This window comes from Bos taurus, chromosome 7, assembly GCF_002263795.3.
Source record: "Bos taurus isolate L1 Dominette 01449 registration number 42190680 breed Hereford chromosome 7, ARS-UCD2.0, whole genome shotgun sequence".
NCBI lineage: Eukaryota > Metazoa > Chordata > Mammalia > Artiodactyla > Bovidae > Bos > Bos taurus.
In genome coordinates, this window is record NC_037334.1 from 38,044,544 (window position 1) to 38,056,705 (window position 12,162).

Genomic DNA, 12,162 nt, shown 5'->3' on the forward strand with positions numbered 1-12,162 from the left:
GAGGATAGGGGCCTGAGGGACCATGGCTAGTGGTGTCCCGACCTCAGACAAGCAGAGTGAGCCTCAGTTAACAAAAAACAAGTTGAATGTTTATTTTTATCAACATTATACTTGTCCATTTTTCATCATACAGTATTACCAAGATTTTAGTATTTACTATTAATTTGCTTTAATTATATGCATATGTTTATATATATATGGTGTATCTATTTTGCATATCTACTGTTTGTAGATATACTGTTTGTATATTTGTATATCTACTGTTATCATGAATTGCATTATTAATTCATATTAATATGTGTATTAATAAGAAAACAGATGCCAAATAACTCCCTACCTTCTCTCCTCTGAGATCATCATTTTCAACTCCTTTGACTAATGGGCTGGTCTCAGTGTTCATGTTTCTCATTACCACGCTTATACAGCTACGTCTGTGTCTGTGAAAGTTGGGGGTTTTCTCTTTATGACCTGTTCCTTAAAACCTACGCATTAAAAGATGACTTGGATATTCATAAATACTTTATAAGAGAGATACTTTCTCTCTGTAATACTTCCCAACCCACTCCCAACTAAAGTATCCACCGTCACTGTTTCTTATCCCTCGCTAAGCACTGGCATACATATATGCATCCATGGAAGAAAGATTGTAGTTTTCGGTGTATTTTCTTAAACCCGAATGGAATCCTACTGCCTGTATGGTCTTGCACTGACTTGTCCACTCAACAATCAGCTTTGGAGCCTTTCTGAATCTGCACACAAGTCTCCCATTTCCTGTATGTCTATGGCCCAGTGTGGGACATACCATGGTGCTTAGCTGGTCTCCTCAACACTTAGGTTGTTCACAGCTTTATTTTGTGGCTAACAAAGCTAAAAGGAAGATTCTTGTAATAAGACTGCTGTGTTTTAGATTTCTTAAATGACCTAAACTACTCTCCAGTGGTTCAGCAAACATGTGGAAAGAGAGAGAGAGAAACTAAATAAGGGGTAAATCTGCATGAAGAGTATCAGGAGTTCTTTGTTCTGTACTTGCAACTTTTCCGGCATTTGAAATGGTATCAAATAGAGAGTCATCCCAGACACTGCCTGATTGTTCTCCTGAGACGCTATGCCAACTTGCATTCCTGTCCAGGCACTTCTGAATTTGTTTTCCCAAACTCCCACGTTTTCTGGCTCACCTGGGCTTCTGACTTGCAGGTGCAGAGGGAAATGCAGGTGATCGTAGAGGACAGAAATGACAATGCGCCTGTTTTCCAGAGCATAAGCTTCTCCGCCAACGTCAGCGAGGTAACATCTGCCTTACCAGGGTGGGTGTATAGAATGCAGGCATCCTACAAATCTGCTCAGAGTGGGAAGGACCAGAGACAGTCAGCAGGTCATCCAGGATTGGGAAGAGTGCCTCCTAGAAAGGGCAGCCGCAGGAACCAAATTCAGGGGGTTGCATGTAACCCCATGTACAATGGTTACAGCAACATTTTTCAATCCATCACACTGGATTGGAGTTCTTTAAGTTATGATCATCCCAGGTGGAGAGGAAGAAATTGATTTTCTCATGTGTCTGGACATTTGAATGGTCTATCTGGCTTCAAACATGGCTGGATCTAGGCACTCAAGCCAGCCATCAAGAAGAGACTTCTCTCCGCCTTGCACCTCTGTGACTCTTGCTGCCTTCATCCTGGGCTTGGGGGAGAAGTTCTCTCTCGTGATGATGAAAGTGCCCCAGCAGCTCCAGGCTCACATCCCACTGGCTTTGAATTGCAACACAGATTGTCTCTTTCTCAGTGGTCCCAACCAACACCCCAGGGCTGACTCTCATTGACCCATTTTGGGTCACGTGCATGTGCCACCATTGTTCACTGGGCTTCCCAGCTGGCTCTAGTGGTAATGAATCCACCTGCAATGCAGGAGATGTAAGAGACACAGGTTTGATCTCTGGGTCGGGAAGATCGCCTGGAGAAGGAAATGGCAACCCACTCTAGTATTCTGGCCTGGAAAATCCTGTGGACAGAGGAGCCTGTTGGGCTATAGTCCATGGGGTCACAAAGAGTCAGACATGACTGAAGCAACCTAGCATGCATGCAGTTGAGGGGTGTGGAATGCTCCAGTTGTCAAAGTCTGCATCATAGGCCTTCCCCTTTAGCAAGGATGACAGCCTGACTTGAACTGCATGGGCAGGGAGGAGGTTCTCCAGTCGTCCACAAGCAGGAAACACAACACTCCTGAGTCTTCATTGCTACGTGGATTCAAAGACCTGAGAGGTGTGCCCTACCCCCCAGGCCAGACAAGAGGCTGGTGAGATCCAGACAGACCTTCAACAGGCTCTACTGAATGCCTACTATGTGTCTGGCACTGTCCTTGGTGCTGAAGATATCTGGCGATGATAGACTTGGTTGCCACCCTCAGTAGCTCACATTGTAGTGAAGATCACAGACACTAATGAACAAAACATTAAGCAGATAGGATTATTTCAGAGGTGTTGTGCTCAATGAAGAGCATAAGGGGTTGCTTTTAGGTTGAGCCAGTCAGGAAAGTCTTCTCTGGGTGGGTGACACCTGAGCAGAACTAAATGTCAAGGAGCCTCCCTGGGCTGCTCCAGGAAAAGGATTTTCCAGGCAGGGAATAGCAACTGCTGTGAGGTGTGAATCAGCCTGGAGTGTTGTAGGCATAGCTAGAAAGCTGCTGTGGATGGAAGGTGGAGTGTGAGAAACAGGTGAGGTCAGAGAGGTGGACCTGACCTGAGAGTGATGTGGTCTGGTTCAGGATTTTCAGAGATCTCTCTGGCCACCTTGTGGAATTAGTGAGTGTGTGGCCAGGTCCTGGGGCAAAGGCATCTGAAAGAAACTTTCAGCTCTGAAGAGTACTGTCTGCAACCTGGGCTGGAGGCTACAGAGAACCCACAGGGAAGTTTAAGCAGGGGAGTGGCAAAACCTGAGTTCTGGAATGATCATTTATACTGGCCCTGAGGGGCTCAGCAAATCAGAAGCTAGTTCATGTGGCAAGGGGGCTCCATCAGGGAGAGGAGAAGTGGGAACTCTGCTTCCTGCCGATGTACAGATGCCCCAAGAGGCCCAGCCCGGGCGAAGAAAAGGGGGCCACCTGTGGAACACTGGGCTTCAGGTTCTGGAAGGTCTGTCACTATCCCCGTGGTAGGGCTGTGGGCCCTGGAACTCCAGGTGGGGGCATGTGCTTGGGCATGAAGAAAATGGATTGGAACTCAGAGTTGATGAAACCTTTTGTATTAGAGGGGCTTCCCTGGTGGCTCAGAGGTTAAAGCATCTGCCTGCAATGCAGGAGGCCTGGGTTCAATTTCTGGGTCGGGAAGATCCCCTGGAGAAGGAAATGGCAACCCACTCCAGTATTCTTGAGAATCCCATGGATGGAGGAGCCTCAGTCCACGGGGTCACAAAGAGTCGGACACGACTGAGAGACTTCACTTTCACTTTCTTTTGTTACAGACCTTGCCGGTGGGCTCCCTGGTGTTATCTGTGCAGGCCACGGACAAAGACACAGGCTCGGCCGGCGCGGTGGTATACTCCATAGAAAAGGTGAGAGTGTATGGTCCACGTGGGAGTGTGGGCGCTGCCGCTCCTCGTGGCCACCAGGGGGCAGCATCTCCCACACAACCTGCAGGGACCTTCCAGCCCAGGAGCTCTGCCATGGCCCAGCCCTGGTCCCCACACCATCCTCTGGCCCCCTCTGGCCCCCTCTGGCCCCATTCGGTCCAGTCGCCTAAGAAGGGTATCTGCTGCAGACTGAACCCTTCTCCCCACCCTTTCACCTGGAGTGCTGAGGCAGTATCTTGCCCATTTCCCAGAGGCAGAAACTGAGAATCAGAGAGGTTATGTGACCTGGTGAGGTCAAGAGCAAAGCCAGGATTCGACCCCAGGCCTCTGAGAGCAGGTCCTAGGGGCAGAGCCATCCTGGGGCAGCCTGGCCTGACTGTGCTATGCCTCAGGTCATTCCTGCCACGGAAGGCAGTGAGTACCTCTTCAGGGTCCTACCCAATGGTTCCATCATCCTCAATGGCAGCCTCGACTACAACAGCAAGAGTTCCTTCTATCAGCTGGAGCTGAGGGCCTGTGTGAGTAGGGGCGCTGGTGGGAGCTGGGGGCATGGGGACCCGAGGCCCAGATTCATGGAGACCTGTCTCCCGGCAGGACTCGGGCGGCCTGTACAACAATCACACCGTCATCCAGTGCTCCTCATCTGTCTTCGTGTCCATCTCTGTAATCGACAAGCCAGACCTGGACCCCCAGTTTGTTAGGGAGTTTTACTCAGCCTCCGTGGCTGAGGATACACCCCAGGTATGCTGGGCACCTGGGGGAGGGCCTGGGGGGAGCTGAGTGGTAGGGAAAGGGTCTGGGTACTGACCGTGCCTCCCTGCAGGGAACCTCGGTGCTGAAGGTGGAGGCCATGGATGGTGACAGAGGCATCAATGACCCTGTGATCTACAGCATCTCCAGTGAGAACGGGATGTCCCCAGGCTGGGGCTGGGGCAAGGGAAGGGGTGGGGAGTTCCGTCAGAGCCACCGGAAGGAGCTGCTCCTGCTGCTTCTTCCCAGATTCCACAAGGCCTGGCTGGTTTGATATTGGCAAGCAAGATGGGGTGATCACAGTCAACAGTCCCCTGGACAGAGAGCAACTGCTAGAGGAGGATGAGGAAGTGCAAGTGCAGGTCACGGTGAGTGAGGGGGCCACTGCCCTCTTTGCACCCCCGCTCTCTGCACCCCCACTCTCTGCACCCCCACTTTGACCTTTGATCTCAGCTCTCTCAGAATGCTGGTTCTCTGACCTCTGCCTTCCGGCTTCAACTCTGCTCTCAGGCTACCGAGACGCACCCCAACATCCACGGGCAGGAGGCCAAGGCGAGCATATGGGTCACGCTGAGAGTGACAGACGTCAATGACCACGTACCTGAGTTTTACAACTGCAGCCTCCAAGACTGCGCATTCACTCCCAACGAGACTCAAGTCAACTTCACTGGCTACGTGGATGAGCACGCCTCCACGCGCATCCCCATTGAGGACCTCACCATGGTGGTCTATGACCCAGACAAGGCAGGTGCACCCAGATCATAGGCAGGGTGGGCGGAAGTGATGATGGGGGATCACTGGGGAGGGGAGGTGGCGAGTGACCAGCAGAGCACCGACCATGGTACACAGTGTCACAGTGGGTGACAGCAGTGCCAACCATGAGTGGAGGTGACAATCAGAGTTTGAATGACATTTGGAACTTCTGAGTGATGCTGAGCTGGTGGGAGGTCTTGTGTTCAGGGCGGAGCTCAGTGGTGGGGAATGGAAAGGCAGGATGCTGGGTAATGTTGAGTGGAATGTCACTTTCGGTGGTGGTGTGTAGAGGGTAGTGATGGGTAGATGGTGAAGTTGAGGGGAGCTGGTATTGGATATTGGGGGATGTGGGAGGTGTTGAGCACGGACGCTTCTAAATGGGTGTCAAATTGGAAGGCATTCTTGGGAGAGGTTGGGATTGAGTGGTGGATGATTTGGGTAGTACTGAATGCTGAATAAGTACAGTGGTAGTGACAATGAGTTGATACAAAGTGTTGAGTGGGGGATGATTTTGGGTGGTGGTGGTGGTTGGGTGGTGTGTGGAGTTTATGGCCGGCATTAAGTGGAGAGGGTATGGAGCAGAAGGGGCGTGTGGGTAATGGGCCAATGTTGGGCACTGATGGTGTTTGGTGTTGGAGTGCGTGGTGGAGGGTGGCTGGTACAGAAGACTCAAAGGGAGTGAGTGGTGTGTGTCCAGGCTCTGCAGCCCAGGCTGGGGCCCACAGTGCCTCAGGGAAGTCTTCTTCTGATAAGCCCACATCTACAGGGACTAGTGACCAGTCCACCCTCCCAGGGTCTGTGGCCAGGGATTGGGGGAAAGACGCAGGAGGGTACACTGCAGGACGGGGGTCCCTACTTACAGCCCACCTCTACAGGGCAGCAACGGCACCTTCCTGCTGACCTTGGGGGGCCCGGATGCTGAAGCCTTCAGCGTCTCCCCACAGCGGGCAGCGGGCTCAGTGGATGTGCAGGTGCTGGTGAGGGAGCCGTCGCTGGTGGACTACGAGAGGCAGTCCGTGATGCTGGTGCAGGTGAGCGGTGCTCGGCGGCCCAGGGGAGCCAGCCACGGGGCGCTCCCACCCCCACGCCGCTGCTCTTCCTCTGTCCTTAGGTCACAGCCACTGACTCTGTCAGCGGGAACGCATCTGTCGCCTCGGTGACCATACACCTTCGAGACACCAATGACCACAGGCCCACGTTCCCCAGCAGCATGTACAACCTCAGCGTCTTTGAGCACAGTCCTGTCGGCTATGTGGTCACCGACAGCATCCGTGTGAGTGACGGGACAGGGCTGGACTGGGCTGGGAGAGGCGTGGAGATGGGCAGGCCTGGGGCTGGCCCTGCCAGAGTCTCTGCATCATCTGGGGTCATCGGATCCCAGCAAGCGTGCATGTACATGTGAGTGTGCGAGGGTGAGCGTGTCAGTCTGAGTAGTCAGGGGTTTCTCCCTTCGGCTCAGGAAGCAAGCCTGCCCTGTCCTCATCAATTACACGGTCAGCAGCGAGGGCATGGCTTCTGCTCAGTGTCCCATTTCCTGTCTCTCTGCCTCGCAGGCCTCCGATCCCGACACAGGAGAGGGGGGCCGCGTCACCTACAGCCTGCTTCCAGGGAACGGGTAACGTCTCTGATGGGAGCGGGGCAGGTGGTAAGGGGGACCCAGGTCCGCCTCTCTGCCTCACAGTGGGGCTAGAGGAGCCAGATAAAATATAGGGTACCCAGTTACATTTCAATTTCAGATAAATAAATTATTCCTTTTTTTGTTGTTGTTGTGTAAGTAGGTTGCAAATATTCCATGGGACGTCCTAAAATACTTTTCATTGTTTATCTGAAATTCAAATTGAAGTGGGCATCCTGCATCTTTTTTCGCTCCATCTGGCCGCAGGGCGGACATCTTTGCAGTGGATCCAGACTCGGGGAAGGTGACGGTGAGAAACAGCGAGCTGCTGGACCGGGAGAAGCAGGCTGTGTACTACCTCACACTGCAGGCCACGGACGGCGGGAACCTGTCGTCCTCGACCACGCTACAGATCCACGTGCTAGACGTCAATGATAACAGTCCCATGGTCAGCGGCTCCTACAACATCTTTGTCCAGGAGGAGGAGGGAAATGTCTCCGTGACCATCCAGGTGCGAGCCAGCCTGAAACTGGTGGGCGGAGGGAACAGGCCCAGGGCACCAAGCCTGGCTCTGTGGTCATGTTGGCCCTGTGCTGGAATCTGGGCTCTGCTGTGTGGCCCTGAGAAAGTCACTCAGTCTCTCTGGGCCTCCATTTCTTCTTTGGAAAATAAGGTCAATCATAGACCTTATTCCCAGGGTCATAAAGGATATAAAGTACTGCCTAGCACAGAGCAAGCCCTCAAAAACCACACTGCTCTTTAAAATGCAGGTCCCGACCTCACTCCAAAAAGGATTTGGGTGGCTTAGATTTAAAAGTATAATAAAAGAAATGAAGAAAAAGAGAAAATAAACACAAATCATGTCCAACTCTATGTGACCCCATGGACTGTAGCCCACCAGGCTCCTCCATCCATAGAATTGTCCAGGAAAGAATATTGGAGTGGGTTGCCATTCCCTTCTCCATGGGATCTCCTGACCCAGGGATTGAACCCAGGCCTCCTGCATCACAGGGAGATTCTTTACCATCTGAGCTACCAGGTGGTGTAAGCACAAACGCAGGGTTAAACCCGAAGCCATACAATTGCTAGGAGAGGGCTGAAAACTCAGTTGTGAGCTTCATAATGGCCAGAGCAAAAATGGAAATGAGACCAGTGGCCAGGTTCTCAGAGATGAGGAGATAAGAACCAACTGTTGGCTCCAGAGGAACGCTGGGGAGAAGCTCCTGCACCGAATCATCGATAAGGACGTCTTGTGAGAAGCAGGAAACAAAGTCTTCAGAATGACAATCATGTGGCCACGGGGCCCTCCCGTCTTTCTGGGGCTTGTGGTTTCCTGATCTCTTGATAACCTTGTGAAGTAGCTGCTCTAGTGGTCCCCATTTCACGGAAGGAGAAAACAGGCTTAAAGAGGTTAAGTGACTTTCCTGTGGCTGTACAGCCAATGAGTGGCAGTGCTGAAACCTGGGTCTTTCTCCATGCATCTCAATGCTTCTCACCCTGGTCTGAGAGCTCTTTGGGGGCAGGAGCATCTCAGATACGCTGCTGGAACCACAGTGCCCGGTTTCAGCCCTGAGAAGTGCTTGGCGAATCAGCCGGCCTGAGTTCAGAGTGCTGAGGGATGAACAACCAGAGTTTTTCGTTTCATAAACAAGAACCCGACAGATCTAAAACAAAAAGAGCTGAAGGTGTCAGTATGCAGGGAGGAGACGAAAGAATTGGGTCCAAGTCAGACTAGCCCAGCTCTGGATTCAAAGCCACATTTGCTGAGCACTTACGTGCAGCAGGCCCTTTGCTGAGCCCTGGGTCCTCCGAGATGAATTCACCATAATTCCTGCTTCCAGAGAGGGTGGCAGACCATCACGCAAGGGTGTCACTTGTGCTGTGTGGAAGGCGGCACAGGGGTGGGGGAAGCCCCGCGGAGGGACCAACCTGACCTGGAGTCAAGCAGACACGGTGTCGAAGGCATTCGTGTGTGAGCGCAAAGCCCTGATGGCAGGGGAGAGCCTCTTGGGCTCTCTGTGCCCAGTCACCCTAAAGGCACACCAAGCGTGTGCTCAGGAGCCTGGCAGGACAGGAATACACACACACAGATTGGGTGAAGAATTTCAGCTACTTAAAAAAAATAATAAAGCACTGAAGTAGTCATGATGAATCAGAATCTCGTTGGACTTCACACTTACTTTTTTGGCTGCACCACGTGGCCTGTAGGATCTCAGTCCCTCTACCACCCCCACAGCCAGGGACTGAATCTGGGCTCCAGGAGGCAAAGTCCAGAATTGTAACCACCAGGCCACCACGGAATTCCCCTACATTTACTTCTGTTGGTTAATTTTTACGTTTGACTGTCTTTAGTATATTGCCCCCACACCTCTCACCTCGCTAGAATATCAGCTCCATACGGGAACTGTCTTGATCACAGCTCTAGTCCCAGTACCTAGAACAGGGCTGGGCATGTGGTAGGTAAACATGTGTGGGATGAAGGAATGACCTCAGTGTTTAAGACCTCAGAAGGTCTTGCAAGCTCTTGTTGGTCCTGTCCTCTTAGCTGGGAGACAGGAGCTGGGAATTGGGGAGAAGCCCTCTGATTTTAGGAGGGGGAGGCCCATGGGTGGGCAAGCACCTGATGGCGGGCATCCCAACCCTGCTCACCTGCCCAGGCTCACGACAATGACCAGCCAGACACCAACAACAGCCTGCTACACTTCAGCCTCCTGCCCAGCCCCTTCAGCCACAACTTCTCAGTGGACCCCGACAAAGGCATTCTCAGAAACCTGGGGCCCTTGGACCGAGAGGCCATCGACCCTGCTCTGGGGGGCCGCATCGTGCTGAGCGTGAACGTGTCTGACTCTGGCGAACCTGCCCTCTGGACCACAGTCAGTGTCACCATCACCGTGGAGGTAAGGCCCGGCTCAGCTGGGGACGGGGTTTGGGATGAACCCCGTATTGGGAGGCTCCCGAGAAGGTGGCCTGTTCTGCCTCCTCCCAGCTCAAATCACATTTCTGCCCTTGCAATATGGTGGGTAAAAGAGTTCTGGAGCCAAGCTGATGGGTTAGAGTCCTGGCTCATTGGTTGTGTAACCTTAGGCAATCAGTCAGCCTCCCTGTGTCCTCAACTTCCTCATCTGTAAAATGGGGATGAAAATAATATGAGTTAATAAATGGAAAGTGTTGCAAAGAATGCCCGGCCTGGAGAAAACACTCAGTGCACACCTGGCCCTGCAAGGGAGCGGGGGTTAGCTCCATCATATTGATCAAAAAACTAAGGCGCACAGAGGTTCAGTAGCTTGCCTGGGTCACAGAATGGGGTTTTGAATTCAGTCTGGTTCTAAGGCTGCTGTCCGGCCACAAGCACCTTATGTCCACGATGTAGTTGGCGCCCCCTTGGGTTTTGCAGTGCACAGCCTGCGCCACTGTACACAGCAGTCTTGTTTCCCACTGGGTTGGGATGTGATACTTTCCTACAAGGATCAGAATGCGACATCAGGGAAAACAGAAACAGAAGCCAGGTGAGGTCTCACCAGCTGTCTTTGGGGGTCGGGGGCAATAGGCCATAAAGAAGGAAAAAAAGCAAAACTGCCTTTCTTGAGCCATCAGGGTTCTTTCACACCCATGAGCCCTGTGAGTAGGGATGATGACCCCAATCTGCAGATGAAGACACTGAGGCTCAGAGAGGTCAGAGTCACACACGAGGAAGATATGGAGCTGGGTTGAACTTGGAGCTGTGCTCATAGCTCCTCCTGTGAGGACGACCTTGAGAAGGCAGCTGGCCATGGGCATGGGGCAGTGATGCCATCTCTGGGAAATCTCCATCAGAAATTCCATCTGGTTAAGAAGGAGAGGGCTCTGGTTTTCAAAGATGTCCGTCCTACCATTATTTAGAAAAAGCCCAAAGCAAAAGTCCATGAGCCGCCCTGGGGAAGGACCCGGAGAGCCAAGAGCACTCAGTATACCAGCGTCAGGGGAGGAGGTGCAGGCGGAGTTGGCCTGATGCTGTGACACAGGAGCAGCACTCTGCGTGGGTGACCAGAGAGGCCACTGGAAAGGGAAGGCGAGAACAGAATGCAGTGGGCATCCGAGGGCAGGACCAGGTCCAGCCCTGGCATATGCCCCCAGCGCCTCCCCACCTGAGCTCAGAGCGAGTGTGGTGGGGCCAACCAAGGGTAGGAGGGACAGGAGGACGGAGGGGACCAGGAAAAACTTGGGTATTTGTGGGATCATGGTGGTATTGGGACCAACACAGTAAATCCGAGAGATGGGGAGTCAAGCTGGGCCAGGCAGGGACACAGGTGGGGATGCAGAACCATCCTCTGGAGAGCAGGGTCTGAGACAGCTGTGAGTGGTGGGCAGGGAAACACAGTGCGCACCCAACTTCAGAGGGCCTGCCGTGGACCTCGGAGCCCCAGGGGGTGGGGTCTGGGCTAGCTCTGTCCTCTTGAAGTCTGTTTCATCATTTCTGAAGTGGGCAGCGCTGTCTGAGGAGAGGGACAGAGAGAATGGACCGCAGGTCAGGGGAAATATTAGCTTCTCAGGCTGTGTCTGGGGAGGCCCAATCCGGGGGCCTGAGTTCCCTGGGCTCAGAACTGCCTCTGTCTGCAGGACATCAATGATAATCTGCCCATCTTCAACCAGTCCAGATATTCCTTCTCAGTGAGGGAGAGAGACCCAGGTAAGTCCTCCCTGGGGCTCCCTGGGTAAGTCAAGGGCAGGCCTGAGGCCCCCAAGGTGGGTGAGGATGGAGGATGCCTCCGGTGGCCGCCAGGCCGGGGTTCCTTCTGCACTCTGCCCCTCATCTACAGGAGTGCAGGTGGGCATGGTGGAGGCCTGGGATGCAGACCAAACGGAAGCCAACAATCGTATCAGCTTCAGCCTGTCAGGGAGCGGCGCCAACAACTTCATGATCCGAGGCTCAGTGCTGGGGTCTGGGCAGGCAGTGGGCCGCCTCTCGTTGCCCTTGGATGTGAGCCTGGACTACGAGACACAGGCCTCCTTCAGTCTGATCGTGAGTGCCGAGAACGCGGACGCCCAGGGGCGTGAGACTACAGCAGAAGTCCTTGTAACTGTGGGGGACGTGAATGACGTGCCACCCACCCTGGACTCAGCCTCGCTCCAGGGCATCCGGGTGGCCGAGAATGGCTCGCAGCACGGCATTCTGGTCAACGTGGTGGCCCAGGACAGGGATACCATGTCCCAGGTGGAGGTACAGCTCGTGAATGTCATCTGCACCAAGGCTGGAGTTGACGTGGGCAGCCTGTGCCATGGCTGGTTCTCTGTGCTGGCCAACGGCTCGGTGATCATCAACCAGAGCGAGGCCATCGACTATGAGGCCTGTGACTTGGTCACGCTGGTCGTGCGGGCCTATGACCTCACAACAGACCCCCGCTTCCAGGCCTACAGTGACAATGGTGAGGCAGCCTGGCCTGCAGGGCTCAGCAGGCTGCAACACAGGGGCTGTGGGGAAGGACTGGAATTTGTAAGGTCGGGGTT

The 12,162-nt window shown here is 53.4% G+C and overlaps 1 protein-coding gene across 4 annotated transcripts in view; it reads left to right on the plus strand.

The window, feature by feature from the left end:
* Positions 1-12,162, plus strand: part of CDHR2 (cadherin related family member 2) — a 44,813-nt gene that overhangs the window by 19,968 nt on the left and 12,683 nt on the right. For all 4 annotated transcript variants that reach the window (XM_005209136.5, XM_010807129.3, XM_059888091.1 and 1 more), the window contains 14 exons: positions 1,195-1,284; positions 3,453-3,542; positions 3,953-4,078; positions 4,155-4,301; positions 4,384-4,459; positions 4,560-4,678; positions 4,821-5,054; positions 5,939-6,094; positions 6,175-6,336; positions 6,617-6,678; positions 6,946-7,189; positions 9,336-9,575; positions 11,275-11,344; positions 11,475-12,080. In XM_005209136.5, coding sequence (XP_005209193.3) covers positions 1,195-1,284; positions 3,453-3,542; positions 3,953-4,078; positions 4,155-4,301; positions 4,384-4,459; positions 4,560-4,678; positions 4,821-5,054; positions 5,939-6,094; positions 6,175-6,336; positions 6,617-6,678; positions 6,946-7,189; positions 9,336-9,575; positions 11,275-11,344; positions 11,475-12,080 — 2,422 coding nt within the window. The remainder of the gene's footprint in view (positions 1-1,194; positions 1,285-3,452; positions 3,543-3,952; positions 4,079-4,154; positions 4,302-4,383; positions 4,460-4,559; positions 4,679-4,820; positions 5,055-5,938; positions 6,095-6,174; positions 6,337-6,616; positions 6,679-6,945; positions 7,190-9,335; positions 9,576-11,274; positions 11,345-11,474; positions 12,081-12,162) is intronic.